At 43.7% G+C, this 22,633-nt stretch overlaps 1 protein-coding gene across 3 annotated transcripts in view; it reads right to left on the bottom strand.

Annotated features, from left to right (window-relative positions):
* LOC109925748 (amyloid beta (A4) precursor protein-binding, family B, member 1 interacting protein) overlaps positions 1 to 22,633 on the bottom strand; it is a 120,262-nt gene that overhangs the window by 82,725 nt on the left and 14,904 nt on the right. For 2 of the 3 annotated variants that reach the window (XM_048611654.1, XM_048611658.1), the window contains exon 2: positions 4,789 to 4,872. In XM_048611654.1, the coding sequence (XP_048467611.1) occupies positions 4,789 to 4,872 (84 nt within the window). Of the gene's footprint in view, positions 1 to 4,788; positions 4,873 to 11,798; positions 11,968 to 22,633 lie in introns of those variants that run through there. The other variant, XM_048611665.1, reaches the window with a different exon arrangement.

The following is a 22,633-nucleotide window of genomic DNA, read 5'->3' as shown; positions in this document are numbered from 1 at the left end:
CTGCCTGGCCTGCTGTGTTCCTCCAGCTCCACACTGTGTTATATCTGTATTAAAGAAACTACTTTTTTTTTAGCATTCTTTAAGGATTGGCATTGAATCACTCTGTGACAGGGCCCTGTAGGTGGGAAAAGCATGGACTAATCTTTGCCATTCAGTCCATGACAAAGCTGTTACCATCCTTGAATAGAACCTCAGTATAAGTATTTGAATGAGGATTCTGCCTGTTTAAGCTGGAACACAAGGTCTCACAGAAGCCAGCACTGGACAGCCCTCTTGCAAGTTCTCTTCGTGCTGCTGCTGTTGTACTTTCTCCCAGGAGATTGGAGGGACTGAGGTGGTGGGGGGAGAGGGTGGGGAATGAAACAGTGGTGGTGGGGGTGGGGTTGTGGGGTGTGGCGGGAGATGACAGGTAGGGGAAACTGCAGTGAGTAAGCCTCTTAGCCAGGCAGCAGTCTACAGTGTTAATATAGCTCTACATTAGATGAACCTGAATGATATTAAGCACTGGATTGCAGCTTGACTTGCTGAAATCATGAAAGTTTGATCAAACAGTATTAGAATTAAAATAATTGCTGCTGAACATGTTATCACCCTCAGTAATGAAATTAGAAACGAAACACAAACTACATCTCAATTTGTAGATCATTTTGCTTGAACTGTAAACCATATTTAGATTAATTTCTTGGTTTCTTCTGGGTATTTGGAATAATGTATTTAAATTTCCAACTCTTGAGGTTCTTGAAATGCTGTAAAAGAGAATGAAGTCAACAGCTGGGATACCACATTGGAGCTCTTCAACAGTTTACTGTTCATCTGTTTGAAATTCCACTGAGACCAGTCACATTTCACTCAGGGCCACTTTAAACAGATGGTGCAATGAAGTGTTGAAAAACCCTGATGCACTCAACTGGGAAAGTGCAAAGGCAGCAGAGTGCAATGAACTGTTTAAACGTCTGGTGGTAGTTAGTTGGTGGATGTATACTTAGTTACTGACGCAGTCTGAAACTCTCAGGTGTCCGTGCCTCTACCCTTTCCCTTTAACAGTGCCACTGGACTGAATTACCACAGCGATTGTAGCATGTTCCACATTGAAGAGATAATCTTTCACTGCCCAATCAGTGGATTGATAGCTGACAGAGTGATCTCATTCCTGGCTGGATCTTTACACTTCCCCAATAGAAAACTGCTGCTTTTTTTTTCCTTTTGTTGTACAGTACTTCCAGAAGCTTTAATAGTTTTTAAAGAAATAAACAGTTTTGTCCTTTTTGTTTATCAGGGAACTAACCCACCATAATCTTGAAGAAGGAGAGAATGGGAACATCAGCACCTCCACGCGTCTATCCAGGAATGCACTACCTCAATTTAGACAGAATAGCAATTGCATCATTCCCACTCATCACCCCTCGGCCTTTTCCTTCAGACCAAATGGAGGTTCCGAGTTGTGAGTCATCAGAGGATTTCAAGATCGTGATTGGGCGTTGGAGGATTGTTGTTTGAGCTCTGCTGCTATCTGTGGATCTTTAGGCTGGCATCAGCCTAACACCAATTCAGAGTACAACCAACCAGAGCTATGACCACTGCAAGTGCCTGAGCCCCAGGCCAGGGTATCCAGAACACAGTCAGAGTGACTATGAAGAAAGTGCAGGAAGGAGAACCAGTTGTTTGGAGCTCCATCATGAAGAGATTCCCCTGGATTGCTGTGAGTTCCAAGCAGTGGATATTTTCTGTCTGCAAAGGAAGTCTGGAGAAAGATGCAGTGGTTTTTGTTGAGGCTCATCCTGAGAAGCTCCATGATGCAGGACTCTGTGCTCTACGGTCTGCTGTCGGGGGTGCACACTGAGACAAACTTCAACTGCACCTGGAGGGCCATCAACATGGTGAAAGATGCTCATTGGTCTGCCCGAAACTTGTCGGTCTTCCAGAGCAAGGAGTTGATCCCAACCAAGTGTTGCAAACTGGTACCTTCCAAGGTCCAGAGCTATGTGCTGAGGGATGCACTAAAGCTTGGGGCAACTGCTGCCAATGCCCAGTGGGGAAAGACCCAAGATCTAAAGTCTTTCTGCTGAAGTACAATGGGTGTCTGTTCAGTTATCGGGCCCCCTCCATCCAGCACCTCAATTACATGTAAATATAGACGTAAGAAATGCATTTGGTTTGTTTGCTGGTTGGAGTAAAATGACCACAAGTGGCAACCCAAGCAGTAGACCCCAAAAGATGCCACCCTTGAAAGAGACAACTGAGAAAAGGGATAGTTCAAAGGGTCGCCCCAGAGAGTGATAAACCAATTGAACCTCCACCTGAGAATACAGAGTCAATGGGGGAGGAGACAGTGAACAAACAGGAGGGTGTGTGGCATGTAGCAAAGAATAACCACAAAAGGAAACCCCTTAGGTCACACAGGATCAGCACAGGCTAGCAGCAGAGTGGAAAGGGACAGCTGTACGAAGGACACACCAGCAACTCCTCTTCAAAGAAGATGTGCAGGAGGAGGCCATAAACAGAAGAAGAGGTAAAGCTCCAAGAGATGGGAAGAGATGAGCACCCATCCCCGACCTGGAAAAGCTGGACATCGCGAGGGGCCTGGTGAAACCCCACCTACTGATGTCAGGAACCACGAGGAACAAAGCACAGCACAGCTCTGGGAAACCAGGAAAAGTGACGATCTGATCCAGGAGGGCAACACCAGCTCTGCTTGATTCGGAGCATGACATGAAACCAGACCTTCCTGGCTTTGTCTCCACCCTGCGACGCTAGATAGGGGCTATGGCCCTGAGAGCGGTAACAAGATGGCTCCCTCAGCACCGCGAGGTACAATGCCTCTGGGGGGGTAGGACAGCTCCATCAGCCTCCTGAGGGGAAATGCTTACACCTGTCCTTCGACCTTTCACCATAAGTCCATCAGGAAGTGGTCCTCAAGACCCTGCGGGAAAACTGGAAGATGGATCCTATTGCATGATTCCCTGAGAGACTGTCAAAATCATTTGACAAAATGGCTCAGTGCTAGACCTTTCCAACAAGCACCAAGATGTCGCTTGGCTGGTGGAGAGAACAGATCCTGTCAGATCCTTCATATAAGCCTGCACTCTGTGAGCCACCGCACGCTCCCCTCGAAGCGGCTGTGCTGATGAGGAGACTGTCACTCATCTCCTTCTGGAATGTGCCTTTGCAAAGGAAGTCTGGAGAGTGATGAAGTGGTTCATCCCAAGCAGCTCTGTGTCGCAGGACTCTGTGCTCTACGGTCTGTTCCCAGAACACACGTTGGAACAAACATCGACTGTGCCTGGAGGACCATCAACTCGGTAAAAGATACTCTTTGGTCTGACAGAAACCTATTGGCCTTCCAGTGCATAGATGTGACCTCGACCAAGTGTTGCAGCCTGGCACATTCCAACATCCAGGACTACGTGCTGAGGAACACACTAAAGCTTGGAGTAGCTGCTTCCAAGGTGTGGGGGAGAAAGACCGCCATCTCGGGTTTTTCTATGAAAGTTTAACAGGGGTCCATTCAGTTATCAGTCCCTCTTAGTGTCTCCAAACGAATATAAATAGTTTCCTGCATAAGTAGAAAATGTCTTTGTTCCTTGCAACTGTAGAGAAACTGTGAGAAATGTCAAAATTCTCATTTTTTCTGCAAAGACTGTACAGATATGATTTAGGGGACTTGTATGTATTTATAAATGATTTTTGAAATATTTTTGAATATTTTTGAAATAAGAAAGCCACTACATTTTGCCCTTGAATTCCCTCCCTAACATACTGAGGAAACACTTTTGTATGTGGGCTGCAGAGGTTTAAGAAGAAGCATGCTACAACCATCTGAAGGGCATCTAAGGATGGACAATAAATGGCTTGCTATCAACAGCTCCACCCTGACAATGAACTTTTAAAGTTTGCTTTTGCATTGTAAAGGCTGTTTGCTGGTGGTGGGCACTCAGAAAATGGCCCCTCAGTCTGGTGCACAGAAAATCAAAGAATAATATTGGATACATGAACAAAGGAAGTTATGATGGAGCTGTATATGATGATAGTTAGGCCTTAGCTGGAGTATTCAGTGCCACACTGAGGAAGGATGTGAGTGCACTAGGGAGAGTGCAAAGGCGATTTTCTCAGAGGTCGCTTGGACTGGAATGATTCAGCTATGAAGAGAGACTAGAGAGGCTGAGATTGTTTTCCTTAGAGCAGAGGAGGCTGACAGGGAATCTGAGGAGAAGGGTTAATACCTTGAGGTTGCAGTTTTAAGGTAAGAGGGTGGTGGGTATTTGGATCTCAGCACCTAAAAGAATGGTACAGGTAGGGACCTTCAAGACTTTGAAGTAATGTCTGGGTGAGCACTTGAAATGCCATTGCATACAAGGTTATGGGCCAAATGCTGGAAAATGGAATTAGAATAAATAGATGCATTAAGTGGCATGTTAGAATTGAATATGTAAAATCATCTGAATTATTTGTTAAAAAGAAATTACTACGTAAATGTTACATGCATCTGATGTCAATGTAGCAAAAGTAACTTCTAAATTGTCCAGCTTTTTGTCCTATCCAATGCAAAAAGTGATCAATCAAAAAGGCATCTCTTTACTAAATAAGAACCAAAAGAACTGTGGATGGTGGGGCTAACTTGTAGTTAGTGTGTGTGGGCTGCAATGCTTTCACTTTCAAAGCAGAATGAAAACATCCTGAAAAAGCATTTTCCCTCCTGGTGGAATCTTAATGCCCCACTAATCAGCTTTGTTGTTAATTGAGGTTGGCCATTAGCTTGCTACAGGCTGCTCATTTGAGAACACAACTGACCTGCGTCAGCAGATCCATCTCTCCTAGGAGATTGCTGAACATGGCATCTATGTCGTCATTGGCATTAGCTCCTCCGAGCTCCATCTGTAGAAGAACAAAAGAAGAAATTAAGACAAGAATCAATATATGATGTTAAAAACCCTGTTTGGATGTTACATGGTTTTAGTTTCTTTGTATCAAAAATAAACACCAATCTGTGTAAACTAAACAGCAAATTCAAACTTTTTTGCTTTTTCTCTTAAAGGTGTTGAATTTTTTCTGGGCAGTAGTTCCACAGGGAATAAAACAGCTCCTCAGTTACCTTGTCAAATCAGTCATTTTTCATTTGAACCCTGACTGTGACAAGGTTATTTACCCATAGACAAATGATTGCAGAGTTTGATTACAATTTTGTCCAGTATGACAACACACTCCAGTATGAATTGAGGACAGTGATCAATAGAGGAAATCCTGACTAAATTCTCCTCTTTCTAAACTAGGGATGCTGATGTTAATTAGTTCCCAATCTGTTGCTCTGGCTGGGATCAGCTAACTGAGCATTGACCAGAAACTGATCTGGGAATTCCCTGCTAAAAAGATGAGTTATGGAATGCTGAAGATGCTTAAATGTATAATTTCAGTTAATTAAACAAGCTCCTGCAAATCAGAACAGCAAGACCTTCTATTGAGCTGTTATTACGTGTATCCCTTGCTCTCCAAAGGGGTCACTTCCAGTTTCAAGCATCATATACTTTAAAGCAAGATAAAATAGAAGGAAATCAAAATGGCATAAAGTAAAATGATTTAGAAAATAAGATTTATTGCTATGAGATCTTGGTATGTGCAGCAACACAAGATCTAATAATCATTTAGCCAATATATTTCAAGCCATAATACTATTTTTAGTGCCATCCTTATCGGAATGGTGCATATGCCCTGGTGCAACAATGATAGCTCCCTTTAACAAATGCAATAGAAATGATATATCCCTCCCACAAGTAAATTTCATTATGTATTGTTGCCGATTTTGCAACCAGAAATGATGGAAGGGATTTTCACTGTACACTGCTGAGCTTTTTTTTATTGCTTCAGAGTGCTTCCTGATTTTGCGACTGGCGATTTCTTCACCTGCCAACTAGACTGAATATTTTTCTGAAGAAGGGTCTAGGCCCGAAACGTCAGCCTTCCTGCTCCTCTGATGCTGCTTGGCCTGCTGTGTTCATCCAGCTCTACACCTTGTTATCTTAGACTGAATATTTCCCAGTTTTATTATTATGGGATTGGAAAATGTCTCATATCAATCAGGCTGTTAAATCTTTTAATGATAAGCAGGCATTTAAAATCATCTGGAGACAACAAGGTGCAGGGCTGGATGAACACAGCAGGCCAAGCAGCATCATAGGAGCAGAGAGGCTGACGCTTCGGGCCTAGACCCTTCATCAGAAAAGATATGTGTTATTGAGTTCAAGATTGCAATCTAGAGTTCAAGTTAAGTTTATAATACATTCAATTTTGTTCCTGTTACGTGATGCCACCTCAAACTCAAAATCTGATTATACTATAAGCATGCTATTTAAACACTGGGCTAAATCATTTGATGTTTTGGCTAAGTGTCAATTTTGTCAGGTTTCATGGAAGGTTTCTCTCTGTGAAGCCTAGTATAATTTTTCACCTCATCATCCCAACTTCATTTAGTTAACTACATACCAGACATTCCTCTTATATAGAAACAAAGAAGATAGGAGCAGGAGTAGGCCATCCAACTGCCATTCAATATGATCATAGCCGATCATTAATCTTAATACCCCTTATCTGATGCTAGTCCAATTTTACTATCTCACTATAGCCAGAAGGGAGCCGCGTTCGATTCCATCCTCGGGTGACTGTCTGTGTGGAGTTTGCACATTCTCCTCGTGTCTGCGTGGGTTTCCTCCAGTTGCTCTGGTTTCCTCCCACAGTCCCACAGCCAGAAGAACTCACCTCTCATCAGATCTCCTTGAAACTACTGGCATCCCTTATGTCATCTTTCAAGGACTGTTGCTCACTGGGATGAGCACTGGCATTCTGAAGCTGCCCTCCCTGGTATGTCACCTTTTCCCCAGACATGGCAGACAAAGGGAAATTGATGCCAAGGACCTGGAGGTGCTGGTGGCTGGGGTAGTGAAGAGTATGGAAGTCCACTTCCCCAGGACTTGCAGCAGGGACCCGGGTTCGATTCCAGCCTCGGGTGATTGCCTGTGTGGAGTTTGCACGTTCTCCCCGTGTCTGCGTGGGTTTCCTCCGGGTGTTCTGGTTTCCTCCCACAGTCCAAAGATGTGCAGGCTAGGCGGATTGGCCATGATAAATTGCCCATAGTGTGAAATGCAGGGATAGGGCAGGGCGTGGGTCTGGGTGGGATGCACTTCAGAGGGTCGGTGTGGACTCGATGGGTTGAATGGCCTGTTTCCACACTGTAGGGATTCTATGATTTAGAAAGGTCTCTGATAACTAGGTACACGGCCATTACTAACAACAGTGTTTAGTGTCATGAAGTCTATAACAGTTGCCAGGGATTGGAGACTCATAGGTGTGTATCCTCACAGGGAATGGGTCAATGTGGAGTGTTGGCACCCCTTGATTTTAAAAATGAGATGCGGAGAAATTTCTTCTCTCAGAGGGTTGAGAGTTTTTGGAACTCCTTACTACAGAGAGCTGCCAGGGCAGGGTCCTTGTGTATATTTAAGGCTGAGATGGATAGATTCTTGATCTGAAAGTGGGTTATCAGAAAAGGGCAGGAAAGTGGATATAAGGAGTTCAGATCAGCCATGATCCTATTGAAAGGCATAGCAGGCTTAGGGGCTGTACGGTTTACTCCTATTCCTATTTCTTACGGTCTTATGGACTTCACTTTGTTGGATCTTGCAGCCTCCTCTCTGTATGCTGTACACCACCTAGGACCTCCCTCATTGGTCGAGGCATTTGCTCCTCCCACTCTGAGTGAGGTTGCAGCCATTTTCTTTCCCATCACATAGTTGCAATATCTAGGGTGACGGAAGGCAACAGCAAGCACTTCTCGAAAAATAATTCCCAGGCTCTACTTTTATGTGTCAGTGAGGTCCTGAGTAAGAAAATCCATTTTCTGGTAGCCATTCCAAGAAACCCCATAGGCTTCACAATTCCTCGGGTCCATACCCAACTTGTCCATATGAGCCTGTAGCTGCCCACTTTCCCTCACAGCGTATGAGGCGGTCGTGGCTCATACACTGTCTCCCCAACAATCCAAGGTGATCCTTACCATCGATGAACCTCCTTCTGCTCCTCATCCATGCTTTACCATTTCCTTCCTTACATGCACAGTTGGCTCCGCCTCTCCCTACCAGCCTGAAAACTCCAAAACCTCGAAATGTCCATGAATAGGTTACCTCAGTCTCAATCTGGCAGCACTGGTTCCCTTGATCTTCCCCTCATTGCCCCTTACCCCTGCCATAATTGGATGGACACAATGACCGACTATGGCCAATACCTTGTCAGTCATTAATGAGAAGTGTCCAGACCCCTGACCTGATGCCTATAGATCCCACTGACTGTGTCAGCTCTAATCGCAAGACCAGCCTCTAAGAATCCACAGGGCTGTCTGTGACTCACTTCCTGAACTGTAGAGGTGTGGACCCATGGTCTGATTTCACCCTGACCAGACGGACACCTGACTATGCCAGGTCCCTTGACTAATCTGAGAGGTTGTCAATAACTTAACGTGCTGAGATCCCATCATTGACAGGTACTTTCATGAACTTCACTGCGAACCACTCCCCTAAGGCTTTGCTTGCTGCCCATGCAGTCTGTTTGCCACATGAGCTTCTTGAACACCATACAGAATTGAGATTGACAATGAAATATGTTGAAGAGCAAAGTGTTTGCCCTTTGACTGGGAACTGCTGACCAGCAAGACAAAATGCCTGACTCTGTGATTGCACTGAGATGCGGGCAAGGGGTGGTGCTGTGAGCATGCAGGTAGGTGCTAAATGATTGAACATTAAGAGAATGAGCGAGTGAGGAACCCTGAGACACAGCCTGCTCCAATCCATGAGCTGGGTGCCTATCCCTATGTGCATAGTGTCCTTACCGCAGCCTCTCAATGGGAGCTGCCAGTGCATCCTGAAGTGCAACTGTCAAGCACAGAAGCTTCCTGTAGATGGATTGAATAAGTGCCATGATAGCCCTGAGAGGCTGGCAGGAGTCACATGCCTATGATGTGGGTTAGTGTGAACTAGCCTATGTGGCTAGTTCACTGGAGTGTGCCCACAAATGTTATTGCTGGGCGTCCAAGGTGATGGTCTGAAGGAGCAAGTGGCAAGGTGGAGTTGCCAGGTTAACCACGCTGACTATCATGTTGATGTGTAGTTTCCTTAGAAGAATAGTAGTCTTAGAACAGGAACTGTACATTCAGGAGGTGAGACTCACTATTAATTAGGCTGTTAACAAACAATAATGTCCCTGATGTGCATCTTGTTGCTCCCTTGTCGGAATCTCAGCTTCACGCCCGGAAGTCTGTTTCAAAAGTCATTGAGTTGCTTCTGACATCGAGAAAGCTTTGCCTGACTTTTCACACAATTCTATAGATTTCTGGCTACAGTTCATGTCATTCAGCTCCATATAAGATTGCCCCACAGATATATTTATATTTAGCACAATTACAGTGATGACCATGACTCCAAAGTCATGTGAAATCATCAAATGTACTTCATTGAGGGCTGAATTTCATTGTTGGAGGGGAGAGGTCAGACAATAGTCACTCTGACATAATGCAGAGAGAGAGTTTTTTTATATATATTCATTTGTGGGATGTGGGTGTCGCCGGCTGAGCCAGCATTTATTTCTCGTCCCTAGGTGCCCTTGGGAAGGTGGTGGCAAGCTGCCTTCTTGAACTACTGCAATCCACCTGCTGTGAGGTGACCCATAAAGTCATTAGGGAGGGAATTCCAGGATTTTCACCCAGTTATAGTGAAGGAACAGCAAAATGTTTGCAAGTCAGGATGGTGAGTGGCTTGGAGGGGAACTTGGAGGTGGTGGTGTTCCCATATATCTGCTGCCCTTGTCCTTCTAGATGGAAACGGTTATGGGTTTGGAAGGTGCTGTCTGAGGATCTTTGATGAATTTCTGCAGTGCATCTTGTAGATAGTACACACTGCTGCTACTGAGCGTTGGTAGTGGAGTGAGCGGATGCTTGTGGATGCAGTGCCAATCAAGCGGGCTGCTTTGTCCTGGATGGTGTCAAGCTTCTTGAGTGTTGGTGGAGCTGCATTCATCCAGGCAAGTGGGGAGTATTCCATCACACTCCTGACTTGTGCTTTGTAGATGGTGGACAGGCTTTGAGGAGTCCGGAGGTGAGTTATCTGCTGCAGTATTTCTCGCCTCTGGGAGAAGGCAAGAACTGCAGATGCTAGAATCAGAGTCAACACAGTGTGGAGGTGGAGGAACACAGCAGGCCAGGCTGCATCAGACGGCAGAAAAGTTGACGTTTCAGGTTTACGCCTTTCATCAGTCTCTAGCCTCAGACCTGCTCTTGTGGCCAATGTGTTTATGTGGTAAGTCCAGTTGGGTTTCTGGTCAATGATAACCTCCAGGATGTTAATAGTGGGGGATTCAGTGATGGTAACACCATTGAATGTCAAAGGATGCTATCAAGAGCACAGTGCTAATTCGATTTACCTGCACGTGGTCCATAGCCTTCTATGCCGTGATATTTTAAGTACTTGTCTAGGTACTCCTTAAATGTTGTGAGAGCACCTGCCTCCACCACCCTCTCAGGCAGCATGTTCCATCAGCTCCTGAGTCAATATTTTTTCTCAAAATGTCCTCTAACTCACTTGGTCCTCACCTTAAACTTATGCCCTCCAGTATCAGACACATTGTGGATCAACCTACAGCAAATGGACTGCAGTAGTTCAAGAAGGCAGCTCGCCACCACCTTCTCAAAGGCAGTTAGGAACATGGAGCAAATGTTGGCCAGACAGTGATGACCCGTGCGTGAGTTAAAAAACCTCAGAGCTGGGGAGGTGTGATGTCAACTGGGACTCTGAGAGAAGGTGGCGAGCAGCGCTGAGAGAGGCTGCATGCTTCAATCAGGGGCTGTGGGAGACAAAAGTTCCCTCTCAGTTTCATTGCTAAGTTTCTCAACTCATGGGAAACCTGGAAACAGCAGTTAAATTCCAATCTAGCTTCCTGTTGTGCCAAATCAAATTTGAATATGTTAATAAGCATCCTGCCTCTCCACAATGTAACTTTCAGATGACCTATTGTGGGTGGCAGATTGAAGTCATATTCCTGGCATTAGACCTTTTAACTTATTCTCACTTGTCATGAGGTGGGTCGATTGGGGGAAGGAGTGGTTAAGATGGAGAGACTTACCTGTTCCCCCCCACAGTTATTGCTTGACCTACTAAATGTTTCCAAAATTGTCTAGCTTTACTTGACTTTTGATTTGCCTAAAAAGTATTGATAGTCTGAATGTTGTGATGTGATGCATTCAATACTACCTACAGAATAAGAAACAGAATTAGCTGTGGATTAATACAAGCAAATTTGCACACAGTAATGGGGATGAGAAATGATAGATTTGTTCATCAACAAGGTCCTGAGTGTTGTAATGGAGTTAATATGCAAATTTATTCAACCAATCTCAGATAACATCTCAGACTATTCAGGAAACATATGTGTGAGCTGCCTCACATATAATCTGAAAAATATATGTAGTTTTTGTGGCTCAAAGCAACGCTCAAACATCTCTTTCTACTGATTTTTGTCTTTAATTTTAATAAGTCATTGAAGTGGTACGGGAGAGGAGATGAGAGAAAGAAAAATATAATGTAATTAATACCACTACTTTCTAAAAATGTTTATAAAAGTATGCTTGGTATTTGAAACCTAGAGAACCTCAAAAAGCAAGCTGCTCACATCAGTCTAACTGTGAAGCCTCATGGCAGGCAGAGATCAATCTATTTCATTGAACAAATACAAACTGAAAACAACTTCAGAAGAAAATGAGATCTCACCTTCAACAACAACACAGGGCTAGGTCAACAGAAGTGGTAATGAGTGAGTGGTCTCATCGATAAAACCAGGAGGATGGTTGAACGTGTACTTCTACACACTGTGCAGCTTACTTATTGAGCAAACCTTTCTTTATTGAAGCTACTGTTTTTCTTCTAGCATGTTTCTAACAAGCTAGGGCATGAAGAAAGAATGTTGTTAAAATTCAGGCAGTATTACCTAAAGCACTGCAGCATGACAACAGGCAAGGAGCATGCATTCCTCACACACAGACAGAATTTCTGTTTAGTTTAGTTATGTTTTCTATTCGAACGTGTTACTGCAGGCATAACCTCAGCTTTGTTGTTTTAACTTTGACATTTAAGTCGAGTATTAAAAAACTTAAAATGGGAGAACGATTGGCAAAAGGAAGGCTTTTAAAAGTGTGATATCAAGAGTCCAGGGACAGTATGTCCCTGTTAGGGTGAAGGGAAAAGCTGGCAGGTTTAGGGATCCCAGGCTGACAAGGGATATTGAGGCTGTAGTCAGGAAAAAGAAGAAGGCATCAATTAGATTTAAGCTATCGGGCTCAAGTGAATCCCTAGATGACCGCAAAAAGTGTAGGAGCACACTCAAGAGGGAAATCAAAAGAGCAAAAAGAGGGTATGGGATGGATCTGGCAGATATGGTTAAAGATAATCCTAAGAGGTTCTACAACTATATTAAGAGTAAAAGGGTGGCTAGGGAGAGAATAGGTCCCCTTGAAGATCAGCATGGACGTCTATGTGTGCAGCCACAGGAGATGGGGGAGATTTTTAATAAATATTTCTCCTCAGTGTTTACTGAGGAGAGAATGATGGAAGCTAAGGAAATAAGGGAAACAAGTGGAGATGTTTTGGACTGCATACACATTACCAGAGAGGAGGTATTTGCAGTCTTAAAGGGCATTAAGGTGGATAAATCCCCTGCACCTGATCAAGTCCATACTCAGATGTTGTGGGAGGTTAGGGAAGAAATTGCAGAGGCCCTTGCAGAGATTTTTGCTTCACCTTTAGCCGCTGGTGAAGTTCCAGAAGAATGGAAGGTGGCTAATGTTGTTCCATTGTTTAAGAAAGGTAGCAAAGACAAGCCAGGGAACTACAGGCCAGTGAGCCTGATATCAGTGGTAGGCAAGTTATTGGAGAGGATACTGAGGGACAGGATCAACCAACATTTGGATTGTCAAGGTCTGATTAGGGATAGTCAGCATGGATTTGTGTGAGGGAAGTCATGTCTGATGAATCTTTTAGAGTTTTTCAAAGAAGTAACCAAGACGATAGATGAGGGTAGGGCAGGGAATGTTGTATGTATATGAACTTTAGTATGACCTTTGACAAGGTCCTGCATGGCAGGCTAGTCATAAAGATTAGGTCACATGGGATCCAGGGAAAGCTAGCTAATTGGATTCGAAATTGGCTCGATGGTAGGAAGCAGAGGGTGATGGTTGAAGGTTGTTTCTCGGACAAGAGGCCTGTGACTATTGGTTTGCCACAGAGGCCAGTGCTGGGACCTTTGTTGTTTGTTATTTACATAAATTATCTGAATGTGAATGTACAAGAGATGTTTAGTAAGTTTTCAGATGATACAAAATTAGGAGGTATTGTCGATAGCGAGGAAGGTTATCAAAAATTACAGAGGGATCTTGATCAGATGGGGAAGTGGGCTGAGGATTGGCAAATGCAATTCAATACAGATAAGTGTGAAGTGTTGCACTTTGGAAAGTCAAACCAAGGTCGGACTTATACAGTAAATGGTAAGGTCCTGAGGAGTGTTGTGGAGCATAGGGATATAGAAGTACAAGTACGTAGTTCCTTTAAAGTAGCATCACAGGTGGACAGGGTGGTGAAGAAGGCATTTAGCTTGCTGGCCTTCATTGGTTGAGGCATTGAGAAGAGGAGTTGGGACGCTATGTTACAGTTGTATAAGGCTTTGCTGAGGCCGCGCTTGGAGTATTGTGTGCAGTTTTGGTCACCCTGTTATAGGAAAGACATAGTTACGTTGGAAAATGTGCAAAGAAAATTTATGAGGATGTTGTCAGGACTAGTAGGCCTGAGTTATAGGGAGAGGTTGGCCAAAATCGGACTTTATTCCTTGGAACATAGGAGAATGAGGGGGACCTTATTGAGGTGTATACAATCATGAGGGGCATAGATAGGATGAATGCATATAGTCTTTCTCCCAGGAATGGGGAATTGAAAACTGGAGGGCGTAGGTTTAAGGTGAGAGGGGATATATTTAAGAAGGATCTGAGGGGCAATTTCTTCACGCAGAGAGTGGTGCGTCTATGGAACGGGCTGCCAGAGAAAGTGGTTGAGGCAGGTACAATAACAACATTTAAAAAGCATTTGGATAGGTACATGGATGGGAAGGGTTTAGAGGGGAATGGACCAAATGCAGGCAACTGGAACTAGATGAGTGGCCACCATGGTCAGCATGGACCAGTTTGGGCCAAAGGGCCTGTTTCCATGCTGTATTATTCCAAGACTCTGTGCCTTCATGTCTTTAATTACTAAAGTGGTGTAACACAGTGGGGAGGGGTTTTCATAAACATTAAATTAATTTATACTGATTAAGGAATCAAATGTTCCACATGGATATTGCAAAGTAAATATGAGGAAAGGAAAGCAGACTTGCAATTTGACCCATAAGACATAAAGGCAGGAGTAGGCCATTTGGCCCATTGTGTTTGCTTCTCCATTCAATGAGATTATGGCTGATCTGATAATCTTCAACTCCACTTTTCTGCATTTTCCCCAAAAAACCCTGGTTCCCTCACTGATCCAAATCTGTCTATCTCAGCCTGAAAGACACAACATCTATAGCCCTCTACAGTAAAGAATTCCACAAGGTCCACTATAGTCTGAGAGAAGAAATTATCCCTCATCTCTGTCCTAAACTGGGCAAATCCTTACTCTGACGTTATGTAATCTGTTCCCTTTTGCAGGCTGGTAGCCTCCTTTTCTCTATCTCCTTTTTGTTTTTTTTAACTTCTTCTTTTCTTTCTTCATCTTTGACGCTGGAGTGGTGTCAGTGGGGCAGCCTGGGATCTTGAACTTCTCCAGGCTTCCATAATTAAAATTGTGTTTCACCTTGACCCCTATTCCACGTACATAGTGAAAAACAATGTGTAAAACATCCACTCTAATGGTTGGCAACTGATTCAGTTATATAATCAACTTTAAATTGACCATCAGCCTTGACTGTGCCTCACTTTCTTCTCCCAATTGCTTACTATTGTGAAATTATCCTGGAGGACAACACAAGCATTACTTTCTCAATGACCAACCACTTCCTTCTTCTGTCTTTACGCTCATTACCAATTTAAAAACAAAAAGTTTTTCTTTTATTTCTAAGCTTGAGACCATCACTGCAGCTGCTTCTGTTAATTATTCCTCCTTTTTTCCCTTAATTCTAGACATCGTCCAATCACAAATCAATCTTGCATATTTCCAATTGTCATTTATGATCCTGACTCAAAACCCATCTTCAATCCAGCAATCCTCTTTGCTGTTGTTCCATTTATAGCCTAGCCTCATTCTATACCATGTGTACCTTGTTTCTTTCCCCTTGAGGAAAGTCACCATGGACTTTGAACAAAGATTTATATTTGCTCTGCTCTTCACATAGTTGCTGCTGTTTTGTGACACCATCCTCAGTAATGGAGTCAGCTTCCACAGCAGGCTGATGATCTCATCTCCAATCTCTCCATTGCATCATCTGACCCAAAGGCCATTTTCAGATTAGCTGTGTGACATTGAATCATGGCTGACTTAAAACCTTCTGTAAGTGAACATTAGGAATGTCAATTGCCCAATAGCTGAGTTTATAAATTGTATTCAGATGGTGGAAATTAATTCATGGTTCACTTAGTATCCAGTTATGTATGTAGAAACAGACTGAAGCTGTGATGTTTGGGTTTGGAGGTATATGCTTGTAAATTGCAACTCTGTCAATAAAAACTTACAAAGTGCAGAAAGATTGGGCTCCAGTTCTATACTTCATCGTCTGGTTTTCTGGAAGAGATACCATGATTCAGGTACCTGTAATGAAGTTCCCTTGAAACTGACATTCTCTTCCTGTTAGGCCTTTTGTACAGGATCAACAATACATTGTGCAACTTGACTGTCTGGCCGGCCTGAAGTTGTGCTTCAAATGATATATTCACCTAACCAACAACACAAGTCTCTTTTAGCTTTTAAATAGTGTCTTCCTCCACGCTGACTATAGCTCCTCTGTCAGACTTTAGGCTTCTGGACTCTCAGAGGCTCGTGTTCGGTCCCGGCGTGGACTCTCAGAGGCTCGTGTTTGGTCCCAGCCTGTTCTCTCAGCGGCTCATGGTGGGCCGTGACCTGGTCTTTTGGTAGCTTATGGTGTGTCCCGGCCTGGTCTCTCAGCAGCTCATGGTGAGTCCCAGCCTGGTCTCTTGGCGGCTCATGGTCGGTCCCGTCCTGGCCTCTCAGCGGCTCATGGTGGGTCCCGTCCTGGCTTCTCAGTGGCTCATGGTGGGTCCCATCCTGGCCTATCAGTGGCTTATGATGGATCCCGGCTCATGGTGGGTCATGGCATGATCTCTTGGCGGCTCATGGTGAGTCCCGTCCTGGCCTCTCAGCGGCTCATGATGGATCCTGGCCTGGTCTCTCAGTGGCTCATGGTGTGTCCCAGCCTGGTCTCTTAGCGGTTCACGGTGGGTCCCAGCCTGGTCTCTCAGCGGCTCATGGTGTGTCCCAGCCTGGTCTCTCAGTGGCGCATGATGGATCCCAGCCTGGTCACTCGGCAATATGTCGACTAGTCTCTTGGCGGCTCATGGTGGTGTCCCTGCTCAGCGTGCAATTGGATCCTGCTCAGGCAGGTTGCCGAGGCACTGGGAGAGATCACTGGCAGTTTCAGCAGCAGAGATGGTATCTGCAGCAGTGTCGTCGACAGCAGACAGCAGAGCGTGATATGTGGAGGACTCATCAAAGACTGTTGAACTTTTAACTTATTCCTTTAATTTCCTAGTTTAAACTACAAAAGACTTTGGTGTAATCTATTACCTACTTTTTTTCCGACTATTCTATGAAGTAATGCTTAACTTTTTAACTCTCATTTCTCTTACTACTTTGCACCTAAGCTTTTTTCTACCGAGGTAACTTGCTACCTAAGATAGCACCACGTGTGGCAACATTATACACTTTTCGCTGAGCTCCTGTACTTTTGTACTTGAGTACTCATGACAATAAAATCTAAAATCTAAAATCTAAAAATCTGCAAAATCTATATAACCATTTCATACCAGCCATCTATTCCAAGGATCACCTTAAGTCATGTGTCATACATACACTTCTCAAAAAATTTTGTGCTGTTGCTGGTTGTAACACTCTTCATTACTTCAGTAATAGTTTCTGTCTTACCAGTTGATGACCTGCATTGTCCATGCAGAGCACATTGCAGAAGATTCTAACTTATGCTTCTTTGTCAAGATCTGACTCACAGCTATGTCACACAGCAGAGCTGATTTTGGCAAAATTAGCCCTAAAACTCACCAGGATGATGTTTGTGGCATTTACATTGGTTCAAAGCCTTTGGAGTTTTGACTACACAGTTGCTGTACACTAATGCAGCAACATTAGGTTAGCTCTAAACAAAGTAGTCCAATGATGTGCATCGTTAGGTGGCTTGGCCATGCTAAATTGCCCCCCCCAGTGTCCAAGGATGTATAGGTTAGGTGGATTAGCTATACTAAGCACAGAGTTATGGGGATAGGGTGGGCGTCCGGAACTGGGTGGATGTTCTTCAGAGGATTGGTGCAGACTCGATGGGCCAATTGACCTCTTTTCACACTATAGAGATTCTATGATTCCAGCTAATTTCCTTATGTGACTTTAACATTCAATCAAGTCACTACGTATTAAAGCTGACAAAGAAGTATTCAAGTGCCCTTGAGACTTTGATAAGAAGAGGGAACTGGCAATCTTGTAATTGAGAGACTTTTTTAATATAATGAGTCATCATGACTCTGTTATCAGTGCAGCATATGTTATCTTAAATGAAGTTTGTACATATTGACAGTTACAATGTTTGAATATTGCTGAAAAGGGAGAGAACTGGGAAAGCTTTTTGTCTAGTATTGTCAGGTTAAACATAAGAATGCCAAATTTTAAATGATTACAACAAGTTATACTTCAGGAGAAAAGGGATGTTGATTGGTTGGCAAGTTGACTCCATGGTATTTCCATGGAGAAGGTAACAGGAATTATAGGCTTCCCATGTTTCAGGATAATTCAGAAAATGGCATAGATTCACAGCACAGAATCATAGACCTATTACAGCACAGAAGGAGGCCATTCTATCATGTCTATCATATCAGTCTATCATGTCTGCACCACTCTGCAAACAAGTATCATTACCTTGTATCACAATCTGCTGCATTTCCCGAGCCCCTTGCACACTATTTATTTTATAGTATGTTGAATGCCTTGATTTAACCTGCCTCCACCACATTTTCGACTAAGGAATTCCATACCCTAACTACTCAATGATTGAAAAGGATTTTCTCAGATCATCCTTGCTTCTTTTGCACATGGCTTTAAATCTATGCCCTCTCCTCTTGTTCCTTTTACGAGTGAGAACAGCTTCTCCCCATCTACTCTATCCAGTCCACTCATGATTTTGAAAACCTTCATCAAATCTTCTTTTTGTTTCATTTGTGGGATGTGGGAGTCGCTGGCTGACCAGCATTTATTGCCCATCCCTAGTTGCCCTGGAGAAGGTGGTGTTGAACTGCCTTCTAGAACTGCTGCAGTCCACCTGCTGTAGGTTGACCTTCAATGTCATTAGGAATGGATTTCCAGGATTTTGATCCAGCAACAGTGAAGGAACGGCGATATATTTTCAAGTCAGGATGGTGAGCGGCTTGGAGAGGAACTTGAAGGTAGTGGTGTTCACATATGTCTGCTGTCCTAGCCCTTCTAGATGGAAGTGGTCATGGGTTTGGAAGGTGCTGTCTGAGGATCTTTGGTGAAATTCTGCAGTACGTCATGTAGCTAGTACTCACTGCTGTTACTGAGTGTCGGTGGTGGAGGGAGTGTTTGCTTGTGGATGCAGTGCCAATCAAGCGGGCTGCTTTGTCCTGGATGGTGTCAAGCTTCTTAAGTGTTGTTGGAGCTGCACTCATCCAGGCAAGAGGGGAGTATTCCATCATATTCCTGACTTGTGCCTTGTAGATGGCGGACAGGCTTTGAGAAGTCAGGAGGTGAGTTATTTGCTGCAGTATTTCTAGCTTCTGACCTGCCCTTGTAGCCACTGTGTTTATGTGGTGAGTCCAGTTGAGTTTCTGGTCAACGGTAACCCCTAGGATGTTGATAGTGTGGGATTTAGTGATGGTAATACTGTTGAATGTCAAGGGTTGGTGGTTAGATTGTCTCTTATTGGTGATGGTCATAGCCTGGCATTTGTATGGCGCAAATGTCACTTGCCACTTGTCAGCCCAAGCCTGGATATTGTCCAGATCTTGCTGCATTTGAACATGGACTGCTTCAGTATCTGAGGAGTTGCAAATGGTGCTGAACATTATGTAATTATTGGTGAACATCCCCACTTCTGACCTTATGATGGAGGAAAGGTCATTGATGAAGCAGCTGATGATGGTTGGGCCAAGGACACTACACTGAGGAACTCCTGCAGAGATGTCCTGGAGCTGAGATGATTGACCTCCAACAATCACGACCATTTTCCCACATGTCAGGTATGACTCCAACCAGTGGAGTGATTTCCCCCTGATACCCCATTGATTCCAGTTTTCCTAGGGCTGCTTGATACCATACTGGGTTGAATGCAGCCTTGATGTCAAAGGCTGTCACTCTCACCTCACCTCTGGAATTCTGCTCCATGTCTGAACCAAGGCTGTAATGATTTCAACAGCTGAGTGGCCCTGGCAGAACCCAAAGTGGGCGTCACTAAGCAAGTTATTGCTGAGCAGGTGCTGCTTGATAGCACTGTTAATGACACCTTCCATCACTTTACTGATGATCGAGAGTAGACTGATGGGGTGGTAATTGGCCGGGTTGGATTTGTCCTGTTTTTTATGTATAGGACATACTCGGGCAATTTTCCACATTGTCGGATAGGTACCAGTGTTGTAACTGTACTGGAATAGTTTGGCCAGGGGATGGGCAAGTTCTGGAGCACATGTCTTCAGTACTATTGCCAGAATGTTGTCAGGGCCCGTAGCCTTTGCAGTATCCAGTGTCTCCAACCGTTTCTTGATATCATGTGGAGTGAGTCGAATTGGCTGGAGACTGGTGTCTTAATGCTGGCGACAACTGGAGGAGGCCGAGATGGATCATCCACTCAGCACTTCTGGCTGAAGATTACTGCAAAAGCTTCAGCCTTATCTTTTGCACTGATGTGCTGGGCTCTTCCATCATTGAGGATGGGGATGTTTGTGGAGCCTCCTCTTCCAGTGAATTGTTTAATTGTCCACGATCATGACTGGATGTGACAGGACTGCAGAGCTTAGATCTGATCCATTGGCTGTGGGATCACTTAGCTCTGTCTATCACTTGCTGCTTATGCTGTTTGACATGCAAGTAGTCCTGTTTGGTGGCTTCACCAGGCTGACATCTCAGATATGCCTGGTGCTGATCCTGGCACGCCTTCCTGCACTCTCCATTGAACCAGGGCTGAACCCCTGGCTTGATGGTAATGGTTGAGTAGGGGATGTGCCAGGCCATGATGTTACAGATTGTGCTGGAGTACAATTCTGCTGCTGTTGATGGCCCAAAGCGCCTCATGGATGCCCAGGCTTGAGTTGCTAGATCTGTGCGAATTCTGTCCCATTTAGTACAGCGATAGTGCCACACAACACGATGGAGGTTGTTCTCAATGTGAAGGCGGGACTTCGTCTCCACAAGGACTGTGCGAAGGTCACTCTTACCGATACTCTCATGGACAGATGCAACTGCAGCTGGCAGATTGGTAAGGATCAGGTCAAGTATGTTTTTCCCTCTTGTTGGTTCCTTTACCACCTTCCGCAGACCCAGTCTAACAGCTATGTCCTTTAGGACCGACCAGCTTGATCAGTAGTACTGCTGCCAAGCCACTGTTGGTGATAGTGCCCTTGCCACCCTCGGTGATTCCTCCAAGTCTTGTTCAACATGAAGGAGTACCGATTCATCAGCTGAGGGAGGACCGTATGTGGTAATCAGCAGGAGGTTTCCTTTCAGTCTTCTTCTCTCTATGTAGAACAGTCCCAATTTCTTCAATCTATCCTCATAACTGAAGTTTTCCTCCCTGGAAGCATTCTTGTAAGTCGCTTCTGCTCTCTCTCTAATTCATGTTCCGATAATGTGATGCCCAGAATTGTTCTACTCTCTGTCCCTATTCATAGGGCTGAGAACACTGTATGTCTTATTTACTGCTCTCTCCACCTGTCCTGGCACCTTCAATGATTTTTGCACATATAGTTTTCTTTCAATAGCACAAACATAGGTGTAGACCCAAAGCATTTCTTTAACATGAAGCACATACTGATCAACAGATATGTGTCAAGGTCACAGCTCATCCTTGGTGTCAAGAAGTGGCCATGCACCATAGTTCCCAAGATAATGACAGATAAGGAAGGTCTTTCAGGCCACTTTAATTCCTATATGTACTGCCTCCTTCTTTAGATTCCAATTGCTTCTTAAATGATTCTAAGAATTCCTTTATTTTATGTAGAAAATTATTTCAGATGATGAGATGAACACTTGTAAAAATTTCCTAATATCAGTGCTAAAATAATCTTCCAATGGTTTGAGCCTGTGCTCCCTTCTTCTTACCTTCCTGCTGTTAACTTTAATGTTCCAGATTCACTTATATTTTATTAACAATTTCATATGTCTCTAAAAGTTACCTCCTTTACATGCTGAGGAAACCAATTTCATCAGATTTTCTTCATAACTCAGACCTTGACACTAGCATTGCATTGACTGCTTGAATATTTATCTTGATTTTTATTGAGCAAAACTAAATACAATATTCAATACAAGAGCTACAAAGTTGTGGGAACATTATCACGCTCCTGACTTTGCTACAGTGTGTGCTTACTTCTCCCCAGCTCTGCATGAGCACCATGAAAAGCAACATTCTCATATATCTGATTTTTAAGACATGAACATAATTTATGAACTTTTTTGCTGTATTTGTCATCTCAGATCATTGCATTTTATCATTTCTAAGGTGTTGATTACTAATGAAGTCAAACTGCAATCCCAGCCTATCGCTCATCTAAAAGAAATAGATTTGACATCTTAGAAACATGAAGAACATGCAATGGTAGTGATCAAGAAGAACAAGATTTAAAGGGATGGGGATTGAGTAGCTCTCTATTTTGGAAACAGGTGGGAGGAATTCTGGATGCCCTTAAGATTCTGTGAATTTAAAAAAAATGCAATTCAATAATTAGGGAATATAAGAAAGAAATTCTGAAGACAATGGAGGCTTGGAATATAGTTTCAACAAGGGTTGAAAATAAAATACGAATACATATATAGGCAGAATAGGCAGAATTTGGGCACACTGTATAGGATAAGGTTCCTAAAGAGTTACATTGATTTGAAATATATACTGTAAAGAAACCGATAATTCGTGGTTGACTACCGACCATCTGGTTAAATCAAAAAGCTGATGCCATAACAACAAAGGATAGAAAACAGACGTGCAAGAAGAAAGATAATGTTAATGCGATACTTAAATCAACTTAATGTATAATTGGAAAGCCTAAATGATATCTGAACTGGGAAATGTAATGCATAATCAGAAACCTATGATCAGGAGAAGTTCATTTAGTCTCTCAGGCCAG

The sequence above is a fragment of the Rhincodon typus genome, chromosome 2 (assembly GCF_021869965.1).
Source record: "Rhincodon typus isolate 14 chromosome 2, sRhiTyp1.1, whole genome shotgun sequence".
NCBI lineage: Eukaryota > Metazoa > Chordata > Chondrichthyes > Orectolobiformes > Rhincodontidae > Rhincodon > Rhincodon typus.
The sequence above is the reverse complement of the archived record's forward strand: the minus strand, read 5'-3'. Positions and strand labels throughout refer to the sequence as shown.